The sequence below is a fragment of the Lacerta agilis genome, chromosome 8, assembly GCF_009819535.1.
Source record: "Lacerta agilis isolate rLacAgi1 chromosome 8, rLacAgi1.pri, whole genome shotgun sequence".
In the NCBI taxonomy this organism is placed as follows: Eukaryota; Metazoa; Chordata; class Lepidosauria; order Squamata; family Lacertidae; genus Lacerta; species Lacerta agilis.
Genome location: NC_046319.1, coordinates 72,032,634 through 72,058,464, shown reverse-complemented (window position 1 = coordinate 72,058,464; position 25,831 = coordinate 72,032,634). Strand labels below are relative to the sequence as shown.

General features: G+C 47.3%; 1 protein-coding gene across 2 annotated transcripts; it reads right to left on the bottom strand.

Moving 5' to 3' along the window:
- Positions 1-413: 413 nt before the first annotated feature.
- On the bottom strand, positions 414-17,910 carry LOC117051666 (heat shock cognate 71 kDa protein-like). Of its 2 annotated transcripts, none has more exons than XM_033158241.1 (9): positions 17,759-17,910; positions 12,272-12,481; positions 11,430-11,635; positions 9,688-9,840; positions 8,369-8,924; positions 4,810-5,012; positions 4,344-4,542; positions 2,761-2,993; positions 414-868 (listed from the first exon to the last, which is right to left on the bottom strand). In XM_033158241.1, the coding sequence occupies exons 2-9, from the start codon at positions 12,474-12,476 to the stop codon at positions 677-679; spliced, it is 1,947 nt and encodes a 648-aa protein (XP_033014132.1). In that variant the 5' UTR covers positions 12,477-12,481; positions 17,759-17,910; the 3' UTR covers positions 414-676. The 2 variants fall into 2 exon arrangements, with proteins under 2 accessions (XP_033014132.1, XP_033014131.1); XM_033158240.1 differs by lacking the exon at positions 17,759-17,910 and adding an exon at positions 17,628-17,748.
- Positions 17,911-25,831: the final 7,921 nt, after the last annotated feature.

Genomic DNA, 25,831 nt, shown 5'->3' with positions numbered 1-25,831 from the left:
CACTGTCCTACATTCACCTTTGCTGAGAGGTCCGCACAATGGTACAATCATTTTAACTAGCCATGGAATGAATTCCAGAGCCAATGTAATCACCAAATGCCGCTTCTTGTAAGATTTATTCTGGGGGGGGGGGGGGGGGATGGAATCGCTCCCTTTCTGGATGATCTAAAGTCCTCAATTCAGACACAGCCCTTGTGGCAAACAGGTAGGGCCAAAACGGGATTTGCAGGCCAGATTGTTGGCCCCCAACAAAGCCCTGTGGTTTTGCACTTGTAGTTCTATGGCAAAAAAAAACAAGTCACCCAACAACACCGGCACGTCAATGATCTAACAGGCAACATACTGTGAACTAAAACCCTGTGAATTTGTACACAACAAAACACAAACGCACAAAACACATGGGCACCAAAGCGGCAGGGTGATGAAAGTGCAATAATTTATTCATGTGAACACCATCTCTGAAGTCTCGGACTTGGCGGTAAGTAAGGAGACATCCCCCACTCCATGACAGGAAACAGATGGGGAGGAGTGGTGGGGAGAGAACAGAGCAAGCGAACTCCATTTAAGTGCAGAGGCTCATGGGCAGAAGAGAGAAGTCGGCAAAGTGAAGCAGAATCCAGGCCAGCTTGCATTTCTCTCTATTACCATGCAGGGCAGAGGAAGAGGAGGAAGGCTCTCAATCCACCTCTTCGATGGTGGGGCCTGAAGAGCCACCGCCAGCTCCTCCGGCTCCTGGGAAGCCCCCGGGCATCCCACCCGGCATCCCCCCGGGCATGCCTCCTGCCCCTTGGTACAGCTTGGTAATGATGGGGTTGCAGACGTTCTGCAGCTCCTTCTGCTGGTGCTCATATTCATCCTTCTCCGCCATCTGAGACACAAGGAAAGAAGAGGTGCGATACCGTTAAGGATATTTCTGAACTTTAACAAGCTCGTCTTTCGTTTCCCATTCTAACAACAGATTGCACATTTTAGGTAAGCTTTTCTTTGTTTTGTAAAAGTCCTTTTTCAAATCGTGAACTTTGGTCCAGGGGAAACCATTTTTGCTGTCTGTTTTAAACATTTCATATAATCGATGATATTGTAACCAGTCTGTAACATGGCACCTTATATTTTCTATTGATTTCAATTAAGCGCCCCCCCCTTTCTGTAAAGTGTAGCAATTCCCTGTAAGTTACCCATTGTCTATCCATATTAACTCTTTATTGTAATAGCCTCAATGGGAGAGCCATAGAGATGTTTTCCTTTCCAGGAAATTTTTATATTTCTCCCAAACTTTATACATAAAACATTTACAGATTTTCGCCTTCCCATACCCAAGGCATGCATGCCAGCCGGATTATTCAATGGATTATTGTATGGTTTAGTTCATGTAAAATATGGCACGGATGTATGGCATGCAAAATGAACCACCGAAAAAGAAAGGAAGTCATTGATTTAAGGTTGTTTAAATGAATATTTTGGAATGTAATTTAGAAAATTTTAGAGAGAGTTTAAACAAGAAAACCCACAGCCGGTTCCAGCCTTGACGACAGCTCAAAAGGGTATACGCTTCGGCATTTTGCTCCTGCAGGAAGAGACACTGATTTCTCTGCCCTTCCTTAGCAGCTAGCACTCTTCCCAGGAAACCATGTTTCAGGAAAGTTAGATTTGGCTTTCCAGCCAATCTGCAAAGGGGAAGATCTATCTTCCAACGCCAAACTTATGCTCCACCACTCGGATGCCTTGGCTGCCCTCTAGTGGAACACAGCTGAACAACAACAACAACCCTTGTGATTCAAAGGCAAACTCAAAATGCCGCCAGAAGGTTCCAACAGAAGTGGAACCAACACGTCACACTTCCACTTGTGCTGTGCCTAGAAAGCATGGGTCTGAGTGGTTTTTCCACTGGCCCTGCTCCTTTTCCAAGGAAAGATCAGTGATAGATCAGAACCAACGGGAATCCGAGGGAAACCAGAATTGCATTTGCTCCGATTGAGTGCTGAACAGCGGTTTTCCCCTGTGGGGGAGCAGTGGAACAAGAGAAAACTTAAGCCCTAAGTTACAATTCCCAGGAAAACCTGCAGAGAAGCCATGTTGCATCTATAGCAGTAAACAGCCTTGCTCGCCTGTAGTTTGCTGTGCTATACCAAGCAGGTTGTTTATCACTGGAGATCTGAAATCTTGTAAAAAAGACCTCCTCTGCCATCACACATTGCTTTACTGCAGGCATGGGGGAGCGCTGTGGCCCTGTAGATGTTGCTCCCATTACCTCTTACTGTTACCCATCTGGCAAGGGCATCTGATGGGAGCTGGAGTCATAGAATCATAGTGTCACAGAGTTGGAAGGGACCCCAAGGGTCATTTAGCCCAACCCCCTGCAATGCAGGAATCTCTCAACTACAGCATTCACCACAGATAAACATCCAACCTCTGCTTAAAAAAAAAAAACCTCCAAGGGAGGAGAACCCACAACATACAAAGTGTTACAGGTTCCTCAACCTCACATTATCATTTTGATTATTATATATTAAATCTGTATACCGCCCTTCACCCGCAGATCTCTGTGCGGTTCACAATGTAAAACTGCAATGTAAAAACCACAAAATACGTAGTAGAAATAAGAGCCGAACCCACTTGATTGCTTGCAGTATGTGCACCTCATGCAGTCCTATTCACCTTAACTTCCCCCTCCTGCCTCATTGTGGCTTCTTTTCCAAACAGGAAGTAAATTTCCAGACAAGTACCGCCGCTGCTCACGCCCGCTTCCCTTTGTACGCTCACCTGGTTCCTGTCCAGCCAGGAAATGACCTCGTTGCACTTGTCCAGGATCTTCTGCTTGTCCTCCGGGGACAACTTGTCCTTGAGCTTCTCGTCCTCTGCCGTGCTCTTCATGTTGAAGGCCAGGGACTCCAGGGAGTTCTTGGCTGTGATCTTCTCCCTCTGGATCTCATCCTCAGCCTTGTACTGCTCTGCCTCTTGGACCATGCGCTCGATTTCCTCCTTGCTCAGGCGGCCTGCGGCACAAGGGAGAAGCCACACAGGTCAGTGGCAAACTGCTAAGCCAGGTTTGGGGGGAGGGGCTTTCTGCAGGTTCTCTAGATGCTGTCTGGACTCCAATCCTCCCCAGCCAGCATGGCCATTGGCCAATGCTCAAGGATGGTAGGAGCTGGGACACAGCAATCTGGCCACATGTGTCCCCATGCCTGCTCCAAAGACACTGATACTGACTGGATGGCAAGAGACACATCAGTGCGTGGCATTGCCAAAATCCAGCCAGTACATTAACATTCACTGGATCCCTAACAAGGATTGATTTCCCCCAGTGGAATAGGGAATAAAACTTAGGGGTCATCCACACCTCTGTTTCTCCCATGATATATATATATTTACAGTTTTTATTTATACTTTTCAAGTTTACACATTTCATTAGTTTTACAATCAATTGAACATTTCAAAGTTTGACTTATCCCCCCCCCCCCCGTTTTCCGGAGTTCCTTAATTTTTTAAGTATCTTCTGCATATCCAAATTAATTTAATTTGCTCATTTAATTATCTACTTTAAATATATACTCTTATGAAACTGCAGGTTGTTACAATAATCCTGCCAATGTTTCTACCTGTTTGCAATTTATCTGCAAATATTCAATTAATCATTTCCATTCTTTTATAAATTCTCCCATAATTTCTAGTCCTGGGTCTGAGTTGGTTCTCTTTTTTTTAAATCTGCAAAAAAACCCGGTGGACATTTGTAAACAGGGGGGTTTCCCAGGAAAAGCAGCAGGGCGGGGGGGGGGGGGGAAGACAGAAAAAGAACCTCAGGCCCGTGATTAGAAATCTTGGGGAAAGGAGAAGTGCGGATGAGCACATTTAACCCCCCAGACTATAACAAACAAATCTGGCTGCATTCAGGCAGCACTTCATTCCGTCTTCCCCCATGCTTCCTAATTCCCACATGTATTTAGGCACCAGGCAAAAGCATTCCCTCTTCTCCCAGCCCTTTGGCTAATGAAACCCTCTATGGTCTTCTAAATCGCGTGTGTTTTTGTTGGTTACTATGCTACGCATTTTTGTGCTTTGATATGGTAAGCCGCCCTGTGACCCTCGGAAGAAAAGCGGTGAAGAAATTTAATAAATGATAATAATATCACTTGGTTTATTCATTTGCAGAGCTTCACTCCCAATTCCACTGGGCTGCTACCGACCAAAAAAAAATCAAACCTTCAACGGAATCCAAGTAGAATTGGCACATTGGGCTTTTGGGGACCTATGTGCTCGCGTAGGTTGGGTGCCCAGATTAACAACCGCAAGGATGTGTGTGACGGGCAAGAGCCAACAGCTGCTCCCCCTTCAGCCAGCGTACTCACCCTTATCGTTGGTGATGGTGATCTTATTCTCCTTGCCGGTGCTCTTGTCCACGGCAGAGACGTTGAGGATGCCGTTGGCGTCAATGTCGAAGGTCACTTCGATCTGGGGGACGCCGCGAGGAGCAGGGGGGATGCCCGTCAGCTCAAACTTGCCCAGCAAATTATTGTCTTTGGTCATGGCACGCTCTCCCTCGTATACCTATTTGCAGAAGGGGGGGGGGGAGATGTTGAGAAGGAAGGGAGGAGAACACCAGCATGTTAGAAAGCAAAGCTCGGTTCTCCCAACTCAACCACACCATGCAGGAAACTCAGGGTGTGCATCCTTTGGGCAAATACACAAAACCGCCCTTAACATCGGTCAACTGAGTCTGTTGTATTGCTTTGGCAATGCTCGGCCTGCTAAATGCAACGCTCAGCCAGCATCCCACAATGCTCCCTTGCCACGGTCACAGTCACCTCCCCTTACCTGGATGAGCACCCCAGGCTGGTTGTCCGAGTACGTGGTGAAAGTCTGGGTCTGCTTGGTGGGGATGGTCGTGTTGCGTTTGATGAGGGCGGTCATCACCCCGCCGGCCGTCTCGATTCCCAGGGACAGAGGCGTGACGTCCAGCAGCAGCAGGTCCTGCACGTTTTCGGACTTGTCCCCGCAGAGGATGGCAGCCTGGACAGCTGTGGAGGAGAAGAGCAACACAGCAGGTGATTGAGCAGTCAAGCCAACAGGCAGGAATTGAGGCCTGATCTAGCACGCTCATCTTATGCTCTTAATACGACAACCAGTTTCTCTCCAGTCGTGACCACTGGCTGTTCCAAAGCCCTCTGGAGTTTCCTCCAACCTTGGAAAATTTTTGTTAAACCACTCTTGGAGAACTGTAGCTCTGTGAGGGAAGCAGCAACTCCTAGCCCCCTTTGTCAGTTGGCATTTCTTAGTGCAGAAAGTATCAAACTAATGTGTAGAGATCTTTCCTATTCTAATTATTTCAAGAGCGTTCTGGAAGCTTTCTCTGTGTGAAAGAAACAAGCAAAAGGTTCACGGTGTTTGGGTTATTCCTTCAGAGAAGCCGAGTACAACTGGCTTAAAATTGGTTCTCTTATCTCTTCTGTCAAGGTGATGCTGGCTATAAAAATAGGCCAGGAGGAGCCTGGGTTTCACTTTCTGGCATGGTGTTCTGTATATAGTATGCTTAGTGTTAAGTTATTGTAAGTTAAAGTTAAGTCTGCTGCAACTGGATTTCTTATGGACTGAATGTATTGGATTTGTGACCATTATGCTCATTTGCCTTCAGTAGCAGTAAAGCTCTGCTGGATGAAATATTAATTGCCTCTGGTCTATTTTTTGGGGAATCCTGCAACATGTTTAAGTTTTTACTCTGCTAACTGTACGTTGGGATTCTACTCTGGATCAATACTGAGTAGAATTCCATCACGCCCTTAACCAACTACAACCCCCAGAGTGCTTTGGGGGAGGCCATGGCTGCTTAAAGGGGTATTGTAGTGCTAGGTGTGGTAAAAAGATATAATGTGGACATTTCCTGAAAGATCAGTGGAATTACAACCTGCTTCTTTCCTGATGAGGCAGGTGGAAGCCAACGCTATTCTATCAGCATTCCCAAATGGTACTATCAACACCAGACTTTTAATGCTTTGTAGAATTACATTGAATACTGCGTCTCTAGAAGCCAGGCGTGCGTGAAACGTGGCCCTCCAGGAATCTATGGCCCTCCAGGAATCTATCTGGTCTTTGGGATAGTGCCCAGGCCACAGCCTTTGCTGGCCCCATTTCTGCCTGGCTGGAAATGTATCCTTGGACCCTGCTTTCCTGGCGGGAGTGCAAAGAAACCTCTGGCTTCCACTTGGCTGGAGTATCACCCACTGATCACAGGAAAGGAGTCACGGCTCAGGGCCATATGAACCAACCCAGACCCTGTGAGAGGTCTGGAGAACAGCAACTCAAGGGCCTTTTCTGCAGTGGCTCAACGTTTATGGAATGCTCTCCCCAGGGAGGCCTGCCAGGCACCTTCACTACATATATTTAGGTGACGAGTGAAAAGGTTTCTCTTCAGCCAGGCCTTGAAGTGGTTAACATTATATATCCTTTTAAATGTTTGTGGAAAGGGGGTTATTAGTTTGGTCTTGTTTTTGTTATGCATTTTGTGTTCTCATTTTGCGTTTTTATTTTGTGAACCGCCTTAGGATCTTTGGATGAAGGGAGCTATACAGATTTAATACAGTGGTACGGATGGGATCCATTCCAGAGGCCCGTCCGTAACATGAAATGCCCGCAACTTGAAGCGCTGTGTCTGCGCAGGCACGCGGTGCGTTTTGGCACTTCTTCGCATGCACGAGCTGCGAAAGCGGGAAGTAACCCGTTCCAGTACTTCCGGGTTGCCGTGGGACGTAACGCAAAAAGACACAACATGAAGCAGACGCAACAGGAGGTATGACTGTGAATGATAAAGGAGTTAAATGTGTTGCTCCACCCATTCAGGTCTCGGGCCCATTGACTGGCATGCAGCTTTGATTGACAAAGGTCCCACACTCTTTGCTCAATACTTCATTGCCATTTCTTTGGTATGCAGCGCGGTCGGTTGAGTAACAAATCCCGATCGACTGCTTCACCCTTACGACGGTTTCAACCCCAGCGTGAACATTAAGAAGAGCTTGGCTGCTGCATCAGCCCAGTGGCCCATCTAGTCTAGAAACTTGTTCTCACAGTGTCCAACCTGAGGCTTATGGGAAACCCAGTGCTGTTTTTCTAGAAAAAGTGGTGCCAGAACTCACCCTGCACCCCTCCCTCATTGTCTTAGGATGGCAGTGGTGCTCACCTGAGAGGTGCCAGAACTGAGTTCCTGTGAGTTCCGGCGGGGGGGGGGGAGAGCCCTAAAGGGAAAACTCAAGCAGGACCCTGAGGACACCAGATCTCTCCCCATCTGAGGTTTCCAGCAGCTGGGAGAGGCAAGCATGCTTCTGAATACCAACAACTGAGGCAGAATACATCCATCAGAGTTTGTTCTTGGTATGAGCTTTCGTGTGCATGCACACTTCAGATACCTTCAGATACCTGCATGCACGCGAAAGCTCATACCAAGAACAAACTCAGTTGGTCTCTAAGGTGCTACTGGAAAGAATTTTCTATTTTGTTTCGACTATGGCAGACCAACATGGCTACCCACCTGTAACTACATCCATCAGGGTTAGCGGGCAAAGCCAGGCATCTGCTCAGGCCCCAATAACTGGCAGAGGACCCTCTTCTCATTTTTCAGGAGGCAACTTAAGATGGTTAGATAATAGAAACCAGCTGCCTCAGAAAAGCTGCAGCAGTTACGCAGGAGGAGAGCCTCTGGGCTTTAGAAACGGGTCCCCTGCCAGGACCTGGGTTCTTGGAACATGCCTAAGAATACCAACCCAATATCAGATGCGCCGTCTGCAGGACTGGGCAAAAGGCTTATCTACTAGTCCAGCATCATGTTCTCACAGGGTCCAGCCAGATAGGAAGCCCAAAAGCAGCACCCGCACTCTCTCCTCTCCTGCCATTTCCAGCAATTATTATTCTGTCTCCGACAGAGGAAGGCAAAACTTAGCCATCGGGCTTCTCCCCACTTGCGTTTCCTAGAAGGTTCCTATAGGTTGCCACTTCTGTTCTGGCAAAATACAGGACAGGGCAGCTGGGGGCGATGCCCCACCCCCATCTGGTGCTGCAGTGGCTTCAAAGCAATCCATTAAAATATACTGCAGCCTAACCAGATGGTCCCCTCTGGAATTTGTCACACACACACACAAATCTGTCAATCTGTCTGGGCAAAATGAACCTTTCACACACCCTTTCAAACGAGTGCAATCGGAAAGGATCCCTAACTTGGCACCGAGAGAGAAGGACCTGAAATACAGGACAAACCGTATCAATACAGGACGTAGCATTTTACATCAAAGTACGGGGAAATCCTGCATTATATACAGGACAGGTGGCAGCCCTAGTTTCTTAGCAACCGGCATTCTGAGGCCTACCGCGTCTGGCGAGGCTCTCTTACCTGCGCCATAGGCGACCGCTTCATCAGGGTTGATGCTCTTATTGAGCTCCCTGCCGTTGAAGAAGTCCTGCAGGAGCTTCTGGATCTTGGGGATGCGGGTGGAACCACCAACCAGCACAATGTCGTGCACCTGAGACTTATCCAGCTTGGCGTCCCGCAGGGCCTTCTCCACGGGCTCCAGGGTGCCCCGGAAGAGGTCGGCGTTCAGCTCCTCAAAGCGGGCCCGGGTGATGGAGGTGTAGAAGTCTATGCCCTCATAGAGGGAGTCGATCTCAATGGAGGCCTGGGTGGAGGAGCTGAGGGTGCGCTTGGCCCGCTCACAGGCAGTGCGCAACCTCCGGACGGCCCGCTTGTTGTCCGTGATGTCCTTCTTGTGCTTGCGCTTGAACTCCGACACAAAGTGGTTCACCATGCGGTTGTCGAAGTCCTCACCACCCAGGTGTGTGTCGCCGGCCGTCGACTTCACCTCAAAGATGCCGTCCTCGATGGTCAGGATGGAGACGTCGAAAGTGCCGCCGCCCAGGTCAAAGATGAGGACGTTGCGCTCGCCACCGACCTACAGGAAGGATGGACCAGCAACATGTAAGAAGAACCGCACCCTGTTTTGGGTGGAATTCCAGTGCCTTGAACCAAAACTAAAGACTCACAAAAACACAAATTCCACCACTTAACCATGAACCAAATAACAGGACTCAATTGCAGACCTGAGCTTGGATTATTGTCAGGATTCTCTCAGATTACTGCTGGGAAATGTAGTTTTGTGAAGGTCCATAGGACCACGTTCATACCGAACATGTAAAGCGCTCCGATACCATGTTAAACCGTCACGATTTCCCCCAAATAATTCTGGCCCCCATAGTTTGGCAAGGGTGCTGTGAGTTTTTGGGAGAATCCACTCGCCCTCAGAGAGCTAGAGCTCCTAGAGTTCCTTGGGAAGAGGGATCGTTAAAAGTACACTGGGAATTGTAGTTCCAGGAGGGGTGTGGGTCAGTCTCCTGTCAGTACCCTTCAACTAAAATTCCCAGAATTCTTTGGGAATTGAAAGTGCTTTAATGATATGAATTCGACCCAGTAACTTTCTGGGATCTTCTGGCCTAGAAGTGAGAGAAACCTGTTGTTGGGACTCCCACTCCCATTGGCCCTGGCCAGCATTTCCAAGGGTCAAGAATGGTGGGAGTTGTAGTCCAACAACACCAAGGGGTCACAGGCTTCCCACCCCTGCTCCTGAAACATAAGTGTTGTGTCCTCTCCCTGGAATTCAGCGTCCCGGGCTTAGTCCAAACCTAGCAACATGTGGGGGGGAGGAAACCCCTCCTGACCTTTTTGTCCAGGCCATATGCTATGGCGGCTGCCGTGGGCTCGTTGATGATGCGGAGGACGTTGAGGCCCGAGATGGTGCCAGCGTCCTTAGTGGCTTGTCGCTGGGAGTCGTTGAAGTAGGCTGGGACTGTAATCACGGCATTGGCAATAGTCTGTGGCGGAAAGAGGGAGAAAGAATGGGAATTAGAGGACTGCTCTTGCCCCCATTTTGTGGTTGTTGATCGGTATTTTGTGGAAGGTAGAGAAAATAAAAGGGGAATTCAAATTCGCCTCATATAGTTCTTTGCCTCTCCCACTCCACATTCCATCCTTTTTGTATGTAAAAGGCCCGGAATCAATCTGGAGCACTGCCAGAAAGACCCACAACCAGTATACTTGAATTCTGGTGCTGGTGTAATATACAGACCACAGATTCCTGTCACAATTGCTCCCCAGTCATAACTAAACCAAAGTACAGTCGTACCTCAGTTTTCGAACAGCTTAGTTCTTGAACGTTTTGACTCCCAAATGCCACAAACCCAGAAGTGACTGTTCAGGTTTGGGAACTATTTTTGAAAGCCAAACATCCGACGAGGCTTGCGATTGGTTGCAGGAGCTTCCTGCAGCCAATCAGAAGCTGCGCTTTGGTTTCCAAACATTTTGGAAGTCGAACGGATCTCCAGAATGGATTCCATTTGACTTCCAAGGTACAACTGTACTTGAAAAGGCAACAGCTCACTTTCACTCCTTTTCACTTACTATTCATTCCCTTCCAGCTAGAATTTAAGACTGTATGCTCCTTGTGGCAGAGATCCGCCCTTTTGTTTACAAGGCTCCACAAACTGTGGTTGGCACCGATACCACAGCGGGCCAAATCTTTTCATTTCTCCCACCCCAGGACCAACTTTAACAGTCAGCGGGGTAACACACCTGATGCCAGAGGAAGACTCTGAACATTTCTATGCCGTTTTGGTGATTTATCACGTGTCAAATTCAGATTCACAAAACACTATTCTCCCACTACATTGTGGAATTTGGCTTTCCTGATGCGTTTTGCTCTCGTTTTTCTATACTGTATTACCCGTTCTACATCTATTTGGAAAACACTGCCTCTGTACTGATCTGATGTTTCGTAACTTTGGTTACAGAGTTTATTTTTCCGAACTTTTCATCTTACATTTTTAAAAAAAAGCTTTATAAAAATAATCTGGCATTAAGAAGACTGAACCCTCCACTGACCAAGCTGGTGAGAGGAGTTTTCAGTCCTTCTGGCTGCAGGGGGTTTCCTCCACTAGTGCATTCCCAGCAGGATTGGACCCTACTCCTTGCCCATCGGGGTGAACTTGTTGACACCTGCAAGCTTCTTTTCTCCAGCTCTGGAGGGTATGACTCGAACCAATGGGTGCGAGTTACAAAAAAGGAGATTCCGACTAAACATCAGAAAGAACTTTCTGACAGTATGAACTGTTCGACAGGGGAACAGACTCTGACAAGAAGTGGTGGGACTCTCCTTCCTTGGAGGTTTTTAAGCAGAGGTTGGATGGCCATCTGTCATGGATGCTTTAGCTGAGATTTCTGCATTGCAGGGCGTTGGACTAGAGGACCTTCATTATCCCCTTCCAACTCTACAGTTCTATGAGTCTATGGAAATGGAACCCCCTGGCAAGCCCAAATTTGCCCACAAGCCAAAGGTCATCCATCCCGCTGGCATAAGCAATAACCCTTCACTGCAGCTGGGGCCAACATCCCTCACGTTGCCCACCTTGCCCAAGTAGGCCTCTGCAATTTCCTTCATCTTGGTGAGAACCATCGACGAGATCTCCTCGGGATAGAAGGACTTTGTCTCCCCTTTGTACTCCACCTGCACCTTGGGACGACCCCCGTCATTGATGACCTGGAAGGGCCAGTGTTTCATGTCTGAGTGGACCACGGGATCATCGAAACGGCGGCCGATAAGGCGCTTGGCATCTGGGAAGAGGAGAGGCAGGGAAACAGTAATGAGAGCCTCTGAGGAATAACAGCTTCCCTCAGGGAGCTAAGAGGTGAGTAAGTCAAGAGCTCCATTATTCACATGCACTTAATCCACGTTCCCCTTCCAGGCGCTCCATGCCAGCAGGGACAGAGGAAAAAAGTGGGCAAAGCAAGAAATGTAAAAATTTTACCTCTGCAAATGAGGCCAATTTCTACACACCCCTCTCTATCCTCCCTCAAGGTCCAGCTCTGAGGGCCTTCTGGCGGTTCCTTCACTACGAGAAGTGAGGTTACAGGGAACCAGGCAGAGGGCCTTCTTGGTAGTGGCGCCCGCCCTGTGGAATGCCCTCCCATCAGATGTCAAGGAAATAAACAACTATCTGACTTTTAGAAGACATCTGAAGGCAGCCCTGTTTAGGGAAGTTTTTAATATTTGATGTTTTATTGTGTTTTTAATATTCTGTTGGGAGCTGCCCAGAGTGGCTGGGGAGGCCCAGCCAGATGGGCAGGGTATAAGTAAGAAATTTATCATCATCCTCCTCTTCCTCTCAAAGGACCTTTCTGGAAGGATGCAGAGGATGGAGCTTATCACCCCTCTGGATGGCGTGGCAAGGCCCGGCGGCCAGTTCTTACCGAAGACGGTGTTGGTGGGATTCATGGCCACTTGGTTCTTGGCAGCATCGCCGATAAGGCGCTCTGTGTCTGTGAAGGCCACGTAGCTGGGGGTGGTGCGGTTGCCCTGGTCGTTGGCGATGATCTCCACCTTGCCATGCTGGAAGACGCCCACACAGGAGTAGGTGGTCCCCAAATCAATGCCGACAGCTGGACCCTTGGACATTTTGGCTGCAAGGGGGAAGGCAACACACCGGTGATTTTAATGCAAAAAGAAGAAGAAGAGAAGAGTTTTGATTTAATATCCCGCTTTATCACTACCCGGAGGCGTCTCAAAGCAGCTAACATTCTCCTTTCCCTTCCTCCCCTACAAAAAACACTTTGTGAGGTGAGTGGGGCTGAGAGACTTCAAAGAAGTGTGACTAGCCCAAGGTCACCCAGCAGCTGCATGTGGAGGAGTGGAGACACAAACCCGGTTCCCCAGATTATGAGTCTACCGCTCTTAACCACTACACCAAGAAGAGACAACAGCTCATTTATTGCTTAAACATACAAAAAAGTGTATTGTAGTTCAGCAGCATGTTATAGCAGAGATCCTGCCATGTGTGCAAAACATCTGCATTGGCTGCAGCCCCCTGCTAGAAGCCTATGGGAACGCACTAGACAAGGCTCTGGGGAAAATTTAACCCAGACATAATCCAACAAAATCTTTCCAGGGGACCACAATGCAAACCGGCTACCATGGCTCATGTGCAAGAATCTTGGACATGCTTGCAGGAGTCACTATGCCAAAATTTCCTCCTCCTCCCCTGCCCACCAAAAAGCATTAGGATCCTTCAGCTCCCAAGTAGGGAGACCAGGATGACTCAGGGAGATAGGCATTAATGGGCTGGCTTAAAATCCCAGGGAGAGTCTGATGCAAGATCGCTTTTTGCAGAATGCAGACCTGAGAAATCACACTGCATTGGGTCCATTGCTATGGGTCGGAAGACTGAGGAACTTCCAAGTATCCTGGTGGATCTTTAGGATAAGATACCAAAAAGTGTCCCTATTGATAAAGAAAAAGGTAACGGGCAACTTTCCATGCCTAAAAGAATGTGACCATCGCCAACATTACTTTTTGTACTGCCATGCTCATGAAACTGAAATTGCTTCACTGTGTGGCAAACGTCTTATGAGTGCTTAAGGGGTGGAGGTGAAGTCACCACACCAAAAACTCAAGAGGTTACAGTTCATTATAGCATTGGCTCTTCCTATACAGATCCTAGCACAGCACATGCTGGAAGCAGTATGGGAAGGACCCCAGAGCCACGTGAGGTGGAAATCAGAAAGCTGGCAGATCTATTTCACAGAATCGCAGTGTTGGAAGGGACCACAAGAGTCATCTAGTCTAACTCCCTGCAATGCAGGAACCTTTTGCCCAACATGGGACTAAAACCCAAGACCCTGAGATAAAGTCTCATGATCAACCAACTGAGCTAGGTGCCTGATAAAGCTACTGTATTTAGGGCTAAAGGGAAAATAGCTTGGGTTCTTCCAGGATGCAGACGACTAGATCTTGCAGAGTGCTCTGCACATGCTCAGGGGCACTCTGTAGCTGGCTTGCCAATGCACAGCGCAGCCCCAGCAGTGGAGGAGCACTGGGAGATTGAATCTCAGCTGCAAATAAAAAACAGGAGATTTGAGGTGCTTCCCCCCCCCCAGCACCACTCCTAGCAGCTGCTACGGGAGGGCAAGGTAAGAAACACTGGAACTGGGCTGGAGCCAAGAAGGATCTGCTTTCAGATTAAGCCCTGCAGTTCAGAAGTCATGGTGCGGGGGTCCAAGAACGGGCTGTAGTTAAGCAAAACAGTACTGGGTCCTATTCTCGGCTTCAGGGCATGCTTGGCAGGGTTGCTGGCAGTCTGAAGGGCACAGCTGTTGCTCAAGATTAGATTATATATATAAAAAACTACACACACCAGTGCCCAACTCTGCCCAAGGTCGTAAAGGCGGGGTGGGGTGGGGGTGGAAACAGCCGTTTGGGGCTGGGCGGCGCTGGCGCGCTCTCCCTCCTTAGCCTGTAAAGATTTTTCGAGAACTCGGCTACAGGGAGGGCTCCAAGACTGCGGAGGAGCGGAAGACGGCTGCAGTGAGCCAAGCCAAGAAACCGCAACAAGCAAAGGAGCTCAGAAACCCCCCCTTCCTTCTCGCTCTCCAAGCAGCCTCTGCTTCCAAGACCACCCTCTTGGGGGGGGGGGAACACCCCCACTAGACTCCCCTTCCCTTACTGGAGCTTTTTAGAAAGAAAGAAAGAAAGAAAGAAAGAAAGAAAGAAAGAAAGAAAGAAAGAAAGAAAGAAAACCAACCCCTGGAGTGCTAACTTTTCCAGCCCCCTCACTCAAGATCCTAAATACCTAGAGAGGGAAAGTGTCAGGGCTTCAGCAGAATCCTCCAATCTATTTTGGAGGAATTCCCAGTTTAGGTGGAGTGCCTCTGGGCATAGTTAAGAGTGTGTTCCCCTCATTTAAGTCCTATCTGCCTCCACACATCTGGGTTTTCTTTCAGGGGTGTGTGTCCATCCTTTTATGCCAGTAGATCTGTGCCTCAGAACCACATGTTGCAGGCAGCATTTAGGGCAGGCATGGCCAAACTTGGCCCTCCAGATGTTTTGGGACTACAACTCCCATCATCCGTAGCTAACAAGACCAGTGGTCAGGGATGATGGGAATTGTAGTCCCAAATCATCTGGAGGGCCAAGTTTGGCCATGCCTGGTTTAGGGAAAGGATGGGGAATCTTTGGCCCTCCAGATGTGGCAGGATTACAACTCCCATTTTCCTCGGAGCTGATGGGAGCTGTAGTCCCATGATACTTGCAGAGGGCCGCAGGTGCCCCCACCCTTGGTTTGGAGTGATGGAGCTAAGCCTGAGGAAATCCAGGTTCAAATCTCCAACCAGCGACAAGGTGACCTGGTAATCTCAAGCAAATCACTCTCCAGAGGAACGCAAAACGCTGCCTTTCTCCTGACCATCGAGTGCCAAACTGTCTACACTGGCTGGCAGCAGCTGTCCAGGGTTTCAAGACAGGAGTCTTTCCAAGTCCTACCTGGAGGTGCCAGAGATTGAACCCGGGGCCTTCTGCAGGAGAAGCAGATGCTCTGTCCCCTGACCTACAGCTCTTAAAAATCAGTACTGAATGGAAAACCGTGCACACTGGACAACAGCCTCTTGCTATATATGTTAAGCTCCTGAAACAAGGCCCTACGTTATTTTACATAAAATATTTTGGCCAGGTTGAAGGAGGCACACACCTATTCCACCATTTGACGCTTCTTTTGAACACCAGAAACCTATGCTTTTATGCTTTTGAGGCAGAAAAAGAAGTGTTCCCTTGCTCTATTCCAAGAGCAGATCGTTCCAAAGCAGTGGTTAGGACAAATGAACATCCAATGTTTGCAGGTGCAGTCTTCTGGGCACCCAGCCAAGCCTAGGAATATCCCCAGAAGAGTAGAGGAAAATCTACTCTAACCACATTTAATTGGAGGACGGGATGGAGCACCGACTCCCATCTCCCTTCCAGAAAAAAGGCACGTGTTCACACCTCCTGGGCAGCCAGTTTCCACTGGCTCCATTATTACGTTTTTGTGGAGAGTGGGGAGCTATCCTACCAGGCTCTACGACCTACCCACCCCTGCAACCCCAAAGAAGGCAAAGTCAGACAGGCACCTGAGGAAACCAAACACTCCGCCCCTTTCAAGTTTCTTCCAAGAGGTTTTAAGTGCACTTGTCATGCACTCTGAATTCATCCAAATTAAGCTACCATCTAAGCAATAGCCAGCTTTAATCATACACTGAAATCAATGGGCTTAAGCAACTTGGCAGCAAACCTTAAACCCTGCTTACCTGGGAGTAAACTCCATTGAAATCAATAGGGCTTACTGCTGAGTAGGCATGGGTTGCACTATGCAGTAAGTTGGATATTGCCCTTTGCAAATGAAGCTGTCATACCGATTGCACTTGTTGCAGGAAACTTCACCTAACTGAATCCTGTTGCCTTTAAACGCACAGGAACAGCTTTTTTCCCCACCTATCAGTTGGCAACTGCTATTCAACAACAACAAAAATTCGTTTCAGCTCTAAAGTGAATTTTAAGAATGTACTCCCAGGACAGCAGGAGACAGGTAGGTGTTTACAGATTCAGAAGTACACACCTATTTTAAACTCCTAATTACTTTTTGGAAAAAACAAAAACGCTCCAGTGCTCTTTTGAAGAATTGTTACCAGCCAGAACCATTTGGACAGAAAAAAAGATATGAATCAATCCATACTTTATTGATTTTAAAGATTCCAAACCACCTTAATGGATTCCAGGATGGTAGGTTGTTTAAATTATTATTAATAGCAATACCACCAGAAGGAGCAAGGAGTTAAACGTTGCAAAATAGTCACCAGCCAGTTCAATGGAAGGAAGAGCTGCCCAGAGAGCTTCAATTAACGGGTGTTGTCTGCCTGTAATTTTCCACGGTAAAGCTATAGTGGGCGCTAATATTTAGAGATGGCAAATATCAACCTATTTAAGTTGCTCCAAACCGAATGCCTCAACATCCAACGATGGCGTTCTAATACAGTACTCGCCAACGAAAGCAGAACCCAGGCGTCCGGGCTCAGCGCTACTTTCTCCTCCATCTGATTGCGCTTAATTAGCTATAAATCCTAAATCCCAGGCACGCCTGCTTGCATAAAGTCCCAGAAAACGAAACTGCGCGATCCTAAGGGGATTTGCAGTCGCACAAGCCGGCCCTACGCATCTAAAGCGAGCCTTCAACAGCGGCCACTCCTAAATTAAAGCTGCATATACAATACCTGTATAGGATTGCGTTTAGGAATAAGCTAGAAATAAAACTCGAGCTGCAAGGGAGCAAGCTTTGCAGAATGATCAATGAGAGCAAGTTCTGAGTTGGAACACGATAAGGATCCTGTAAATAAAGCGTCTGCAAAGCCCCTAAGAAAAGGGCTATCAGAATCGTAACTTCCGCAGCCCGTTCCAAATTCGCGCACAAAAAAAAAAAAAAAAATAGTGGCGAAAGATGCGTTCGTCTCCCCTCCCCAATTTGGGGTGATGGCTGGACCCCAAATTCCAGCGACTCGTTTCCAAACGCAACCAACGCCGAAGCTCAGGTCAAGCCCTAGAACCGAACCCGTGTTTTACGCCGCGGTGCAGCAAAGCCACTCTGCACTATGCTCAGGGGCACTCTTGCACTGGAGATGAACCCATCCGCTCCATGACGGAGCTGCAGCAGCCCGAATGCACGCAGCCTCCTCGCTTTCACGCGGTGCAATCCGCAGGAACGACCCGCGCTTGGGGATCCCTCCTGCGAGGACCCCCCGCGATCCTTACTGGAATCCGAGGGAGCCCGCCCCAGACGCCTGGCTGCAAACGCGGGAAAAGTGCGCAGTTGTTGAGAGACGCCAAACTTCTGCTCCCACCCATACATGAAAATAAACAAGCTGCAATACAGCCATATATACCTTATGCAAGATGCAGCCCCTTTTCTTCTGATAGCAACTGGAAATAACAATTGGAAAAATTGCTATCTATATTGAAAGTGCGCCACAGCTGCAAACAACTGGAGAGCGTCAGCACGCGCGCGCCCGCCTTCTACTCCCAGGCTTTATATGCAGACCGCCCTCCCCGCCCCTCTTATTGCGCTTAATTTTTTTGTCCCCCACCCCACCTCCGTTTAAGGGCGCTGACACTTTGCAGAAGCTTCTCGACTTGGCTGCGAATCCGTCCAATCCGGGCCCGGCTCGGCTTGTCCGTCAAAGAGGGAAGGGGCGGGGCCGGGCTCCAGCTGTCTCGGCGCGGGAGTGGAATTTTCAGGAAGCCGAGGAGGGGCGGATCCGGTTTCGCGCGCCCCCCGCCCCGTTTACACGGTAACCCGGAGTGACACCAGGCGCTCCATAAATAAAAAGTTTCCCGTTGGAGCTATGAGTTCAGTTTCTACTTTTGCTGTTGGGGTGTGTGGTTATTTTTAGGGAAAAGGGCAGGTGTGGAACAGGAGAGAGAGAATGAGGAGCCATATACTGTAGAAGACCACCTGGAGAGCTTATGGCCAAAGTTAGGGTTGGTTGTGTGTTTGTTTGTGTGTGTGTGTGTTTTTAGGGGGCTGCAATGTTTGCTTCTCAACTCTCTGAAGCGTGTTGCAGAAGCAAGAATCTGCATCTCCGGGACATAATTTGAACGGCGTGAAAAAGCACCTCTGAGCATGTGCAGAGTGCTTGTCAAAAATAGCACACCTACACATATGAAGCATTAGGGGTAGATGGCCTCTTTCTTCCTCTCTGCTCCACCCCTTTGCTAATATTTATTAATTTGATTTATATCCCACCTTTCCTTCAAGGCGGTGTACGTGGATTTTTCACCTCCACGTTTTATCCTCGCAAACTGCTGCGAAGTAGGTTAAGCTAAGAGACGGTGGCTGACCCAAAGCCACCCAGCCAGAACTGCACAGTGGGAAGGGACCTCGAGGGTAATCTAGTCCAACCCCCTGCGATGCAGGAATCTCAGAAATCTCCTGCTCAGAGTGCCAGCCAAGTCAAGTGATATGTGACTATTGCAATGAGTGAACATTATTCGGGCACTTCATTATTGAGTTCTCTATGTCCCTGAGGTTTGGCTGGCCTTCATTTGGGACAGAGGCTTAAGCGTGGCAGGCTCTTCCCTGTGGAACTCCCTGCCAGTAGATACTCAGCAGGAAACATCCCTCCCTTCCTTCAGAAAAGGCCTTTACAACATGATTTCTGCTGCCCTCCCTCTTATAACCATACACTAGTTATTTATGTTTTAAATGATTGAATCATAGAACTGTAGAGTCAGAAGGGACCCCAAGGGTCATCTAGTCCAACCCCCTACAATGCCAGAATCACAGCTAATGTTTTTCTGGATCTTTTGTTGATCTTCTCGCCTATGTGCTGTACTCCTCCTTCTTATTTTTTTTTTAAGAAAGTGCAGGTTTTGTGTGGCAGTGGTAGACACTTGGTGGAAAATGGGATGGATGGTTTCATGGGAAACACAGTGTTTCTCTTTAATGCCCTCTGTATCTATTTTCCTTTTAAATGCACATCACAGACTCCTTCAGCTCTAACATTTTTCTTTAGACTGCAGTGTCTATTAAGACTAGGTACATGACTCTCAAGTGGAAAAACACTGCCACCCTCAGGGACCATAATTTGAACTTTGATTACCATCATGTATCTCAGTCTGTACTTTCCCACACTTAGGTTAAAAACAACATCCTTCAACTATCTTTCCTAGACTTGGTTGTATTAAGAAGCAGTTGCTTCAGATTCCAGGGCTGCACCATTTTTATTTTTGCCTCTTATCTCAGTGGTGTTTCACTTAAAAGAAAGGACCCTCAGTAAATTTTGACGTTTTGCTTCCAGGCTGATCATATTTAAGAGAAAAACTACAGCTAATATTTTTCATATGCTTTATAAACAAGTGTGCTTAACCTGCCTGTTTTTATTTTGAAGGGATGGGAGAAACCCATTCACAGGCCAATCCAGAACGCACTCCTGATCTGGACTGAGGGCCAGCACCAGTCACCCAGCTGCCATTCCTCACCATCCCACCAGGAAGTAGCCAGGAGTGAGCAAATAGCAGTTGCAGTCAGTGTGTCAGGTGTCAGACTAAAGGTCTGGAAGGCCACAGTTCAAATTTTCCACTCAGCCATGAACCCCACTGAGTGCAGGTTGAAATCTCTCAGCCTAACCAAGCTTGCAATGTTGTTGTGGCACCAAGCTTGGCTGCAGGAGTTGCTGGAAGGAAGAGCAGAAGGTGCTACCCAACTGCCTTAGAGACTCCACTCTGGATTTGGGTATGGTTTACTCCTTCGTTTTTTATTCTCCTGAAAATAGGCCACAAAGCAGTGGAGGTTTAGGACCAGAGTTTTCCTTCTTCTAGATCAGTGTTTTTCAACCACTGTTCCGTGGCACACTAGTGTGCCGCGAGATGTTGCCTGGTGTGCCGTGGGAAAAATTGAAAAATTACTTTATATATAGTCAATATAGGCACAGAGTTAATTTTTTAAACATTTTCTAATGGTGGTGTGCCTCATGATTTTTTTCATGAAACAAGTGTGCCTTTGCCCAAAAAAGGTTGAAAAACACTGTTCTAGATGGACTCCCTTGCCAGGTTGATGAGCCCCATCTGCCCCTCACTTCCTTCTGCAGCACATGCAGAAACCACCATCTTGACCACTGGACGCACTATTGGTCTCATCCGTTCAATCCTCCTTCAGGCGAAGTCTAATACCAATGGCTTCTAGGAGTTACAGTTGAGAGCTGAGTGCTGGGTAGAGAGCAAAAGTGGCCAAACTACCCCAGAAGGAGCATGATGTGTTCCCCTAGCCCACCCCCTCCTCCAGCACCCCATAACTGTAGTTATAAATAAATAAAGCAGCAGAACTGGGAGCACGCATTCTGGAGCAGGGCCTTGCAAGCATTCCCCCCCCCCAAAAAAAATAACAGCAGATGTCAGATGAAGCATGTTTGAATAATGTCACACGTAGGTTGGAGCTCAGGCTGGTAATCTTTCCTAAATGGCCGAATGATGAAGCCTGGATCAGGAAATGCCCAGTAAAGCCAAGTGGCCTTGTTTCACCTCTCCCTGACCTTCTCTGCACCATTCGCCTTCTGAAGTCCAAGGGGGCTGCCCTCTCAGTATACGCAACTGGCAGCCAATGGGGTGACACCACAGAGAACATGCTGGGTCCCATATCTTGCCTTTTAACAGCAGAGACAAAAGTGTGTTCATTTGTCAAGTTGCAGCAGCCAGACACCTGTTATCAGTGGATTCATGGGAGCGGGAAGAGAAATAAAGGTGGCAACATTTTTGACTGGCCATGCCGTTGTGTACTTAAAAATAGCAATGCAGCAAAAAGAAATTAAACTGGTGAAGCTTTTCTCACTGCTGCATCTGTAGGTCAGGAAGAAACTCCACAATTTCTTTGGTGTGTGCCAGGGGAGAAGAACCAGTTTAAAAGGTTGTCAACTGGGGGAATTTTCCTTTTTTGATTAATTTCTATCACTTGCAGCCTGAAAGCTACTAGAAATACAGTAAAATGCTAGCAGTGCAGACACAAAGGAAGAATAAGTAATCTCCCTGTTTAAAATGCAATTAAAAAAATCAAAATATGCATTAAAACCTCCTGAGATTATTCTTGGGTCTACCTTGCTCAGGTACCTTGCTTTGCCTTTACAAACCACTGACATTTGGTTCATGAGCTTCGCTCGGATTTTTTACGCTGAAATTGCAAACTGTGCAACTTGAGAGGATATAGGAATGTGTTCTCTGGGCACACACAAGGTTTACAATACACACAGCAGTAGAAGCCACGTGTATGTGGTTATACCACTGAGTTGCCCACAGCTGACATCTGGGAGAAGCCACTGCATCAAGTAACTCCTGCCGCTGAACTGTGCCAGCTGTTCAATGTAAGAGCAACTGTGCCTGAGTTTTGATTTTCCTCTTCCCTCCCTGTGCCCTTTCCCTTGTGTGTTGTGTTTTTTTAAATTGTAAGCCTGAGGGGAGGGATTGTCTTGTCTTGATTGTATGCAAGTCACTCTGGAAGCCTTTTTGGTTGATGAGTGGGGTAAAAATAATAATGCTCCAGGTTTGTTTCCTGGAGAGGTTCAAGGTACTCTGCCTAAAACTGTTTACATTCTGGGCTTGGGAAACTTTTTTTTTTGGGGGGGGGGGCTTGGGAAACTTAAGGGGGCATCTTTTCCCAGTATGCACCTTTGCACATGTTGAGGTCTAGAAGGAACTATTAATTGTGAGTACTATACTGTATAATGCTTTTGGGGTTTGTTTTTTGCTGCTACAGAGCCCTACAACACTACCTACAAGAAATCCATCAAAAGAAGATCCAAAGAGGAAGAATGATTTCATTGAACCGTGTCCTACAAAGCATTTTGAAGCAAACTCACAATATAATAAAAACACATATAAAACACTTGCATACATATTTAGAAAGTGAAAACAAGCTTTAAAAAAAACAACCAATTAAAACGACTGGAATACATAAAATCAATTTCAAATCAAATCCAATGGACACTGACTGGTGGAACGAAAACCTCCACTTTAGAAACACTTGTTGATAGACGAAAGTCTTCCACGCAAAATTTGCAGCGCCTTTCGGATATGCAAAGCCCAGCATTGAATTACCAACAGCTTCACTGAACTTCGAGCTGCCCGTCAGCGCGCAACAACCAATAGGGAAACAAAGAGGCGACGCCTCATCCTCCAATCGAAACGAAGTTCCAGACTTTTCCCGGGCCACGCCCAGAGGGCGATATGAGACGCTCGTCACGTAGCTTCTCCTTTCCTTCCCCCGCCCCGTTCCCCCTCCCCTCCGCGAGGCCCGGTAACCATGGAGACGGCAGAATTAGGAAAAAGACGGGCCTTGTGGCCTAATGTAGGCCTCTCTGGCGGGTAGCGAGGGCTGCGCTGAAGCAACTGGGGGGGCAAGACCCCCTGCAGCTCAACGAGGGGCTTTCCTGGAAGTGTGTGAGCTTTATTATTGGCTCCCTAAATAGTGTTGCACAAAAACCCTTTATACCTGTAAACGGAAAATCCCAGGTGTGGAACTGCCCAGGCACCTGGCCCTTGGGGATAAGCCCACTGGTTTCTGCGGAGTTAAATAAAAGAAGTCCAGCCACTGGAGCAAGGACAAGACGGTTTATTACGCAATAGGTTACAGTCAAAACTGCACACCCAGAATAGCATTACAAGAACTTTTAAAAACTCCTATCATATCCCAGAATACAGTTTGGAAACATCATTACTACATCACGAAAGGGAAGGGTTATACATGATTAGCATATAGGAAAAACAAGATTAACATATGGGGGAAACAGAGCAATATCAGGGAGATAGCCCTGGGCCAATGTGAATTGGTGTTAAGTATTGGCAAGGATACCTTGAGCACTTATCTGGGAGAGAACAATGGGATTCCAGCTGAGGTTTATTAGCCCAGTGGCTTCCTGAAGCACCCAGAGATTACCTGCTGAGGCATTTCCCTGTGCATGTGGTCTCTCACCTACTGGATCATGGCAGAGAGATGGGTTCCCTTAAGGGCATCACACCATACCCCAATGAGTTTACTCGGGAGGAGACTTTGCTTGGGTGACCCCCCCCCCTAATTTCCGTAACATACCTTACACAAGTCAGAGCATAATCCGATCCCTGTTCTCACAGGGGCGAACCAGACTCCTGCGGGAAACGTGCAAACAGGATCTGAGCACAAGAGCACCTTCCCCCTCCTGTGGTTTCCAACTTAATAATAACAACAATAATAATAACAACTTTATTATTTATTAAATTTGTATACTGCTCTGTACCCATGTCTCAGCACAAAGTTACAATGCAAAAATGCAACATACATGATAACAATCATTAAAATGACAAACAATGCACATGTATGAAAACTAAAAAAAAGCACTCCAACAAAAGCCGCAAGCAACAAATGTGAATGCAAAAATCCAAATCAACATCTAGCATTTAAAAACCAATTTAAAGCAACCCCACCTCCCAAATAAAACAACACGCCCCACCCCCCAGCTATTTTCCCTCACAGGGGCTCAAGGAGGCTTGTGGATGAAATAAGAACAGTTAAAAGCATAGAAAAAAACTCTGAACAATCATGCACACAAAATCTATTAAACACACACACATATATACGGTAAGCAATACTGCCTCCACTGTGGAGGCAGGAGCATAGCCATCATGGCTAGCAGCCATTGATACATACCCTTCTTCTTCATTGATTTGCCTAATCCTCTTTTAAAGCCACCTGAGTGGGTGGCCATCCCTGCCTCCAGTGGGAGCGATTTCCATAGTTTGATGTGCTGTGTGAAGCACGTTTCCACATTTCATTACACACATTTGCGCAAATGCATAATGAATTCTGTGGGTGTTGGAGATCTTCATGTGTGCTCACTGTTCTCTTTAAGATCCCTTATCAATACTTGGCATTCCCTTAAAAGTAATTATTTTCCTGGCCATTAATCCTCAATGCTCACGTAATCCCAGCTGTAACTAATCCTGAATCCATGTAGCTGCATTTATGCCTATGTGCATTTTGGTTTCCTCATCCTCTGTTATTCCATGCTGCCAAAAGTCTGACTTTAAACTCATTTAAAGATAGGAAATGGCTCTCTTTTATGGTGGTTGTTATACAACGCTTTGTACTGCATACAGAGAGGATGGTGCTGTAACAGCAAGAACTCCTAATAGTGAACTTTAGTGGTTAAACAGAAAATGCAGACTATGAAGAATCTGAAAATAAAAAACAAAGCTTGTGTGCTGGAATGGTATGGTGGAAGTGGACATGTGGTGCAGTAATAAAACATTTAGCACATTTATGAAGCTAAGCAGGGCCTCGTATACTCTTGCTTTGGCAAGAGTAATTGTATTAGAAGGCAGAAATTCACTGCAACTTTTTTTTTGCAGGTCCCACATGGATGATGATGTAGGGTTGCTATCTCAAAGATCTTGCTTCAGCTGTGCTTGCTCTCAGAGTCAGCAGTTTGGACAAAAGAATGATGTCGTGGATGTTTCTGAATGGGAGCTAATGGTTGGGAGATTACTGGAGAGCGTTCGGGAGTATTCTGAATCAGAGAGTTATCAGGGCTGGGAGGGAACACATCACCCACCTCTGCCCAGTTTATGTGAAGTGTGTGGGAATGAATGACAGGAATTCATGGGGGGGGGGGACTGGAAGGGAGAGAACTGAGCTGAATTAAATTAAATTATAGAATCATCCTCTGGGGAGATGACGTAAGACAGTAGATCTGTTGCTCTGTAGAAGTGCAAGTGGTGTTGTGTATTTGTACCTATATCAATTATTGGAAAAAGCTGGTTTTCACAACTCATCAAAGGAACCAAATCCAGACAGCAGGACCCAAGTAGACAGTATAAACAATTGTTAATAACTCCCCCTTTTCTGTTCTGAATGGGAAGTGGAGATAAAAACAATGTAGTGACCAGCAGACAGCTATCCAGGTTAAGCACCCCTGTGCTCAGAAGGCTCCCTCACTGGTCTGTCCCTGCCTGCCACTCACTCACTGTGCAGGCATTGCTTGAGAACCACTCTCAGCTCCCATCTATCTGCACCTGCCACCTCCTTGTTGCCTCACCTGGCAGGTGTAAATGGGCTAAGGGCCGAAGCCAGGCATTCTGGGTCAGGTAGGTGGTGAGGGAAATGCCAGAGCCACTGTTGTGCTTTGTCACAGGGACCTGAAAGGCTTTTAAAGTGCAGAAATCTTAAATAAACAAATAAATCCCGAGTTGAAAAAATGTTTCTAGCCACTGAAATTGCAAAAATCCCTTCCCCCCCCCCCCAGCACCTTGGAAATTATGTAATTGTGGAAGTTATCGACAAATAGGTTCAAGGAATTGGTATGACAACAGAGTGTGTGGAAAATGGCACTACTACAGTCAGGAGGGGTGAAATGGGCAGAGAGAAATTGCATGACGAAATTCCCTTTTAATTCCCCAGAGGAACCCCGACCACCTACATTTCATTTCACTTTTTGGAG

Excerpts from the sequence above, each read along its gene's own strand:
- LOC117051666 (XM_033158240.1), bottom strand. The coding sequence starts at position 17,724 with ATGTATGGGTGGGAGCAGAAGTTTGGCGTCTCTCAACAACTGCGCACT. Across the intron at positions 11,636-12,271 it reads TCCCACCAACACCGTCTTCG|ATGCCAAGCGCCTTATCGGC; the intron begins GTAAGAACTGGC and ends TCCTCTTCCCAG. Across the intron at positions 4,543-4,809 it reads AGCCTGGGGTGCTCATCCAG|GTATACGAGGGAGAGCGTGC; the intron begins GTAAGGGGAGGT and ends TTCTGCAAATAG.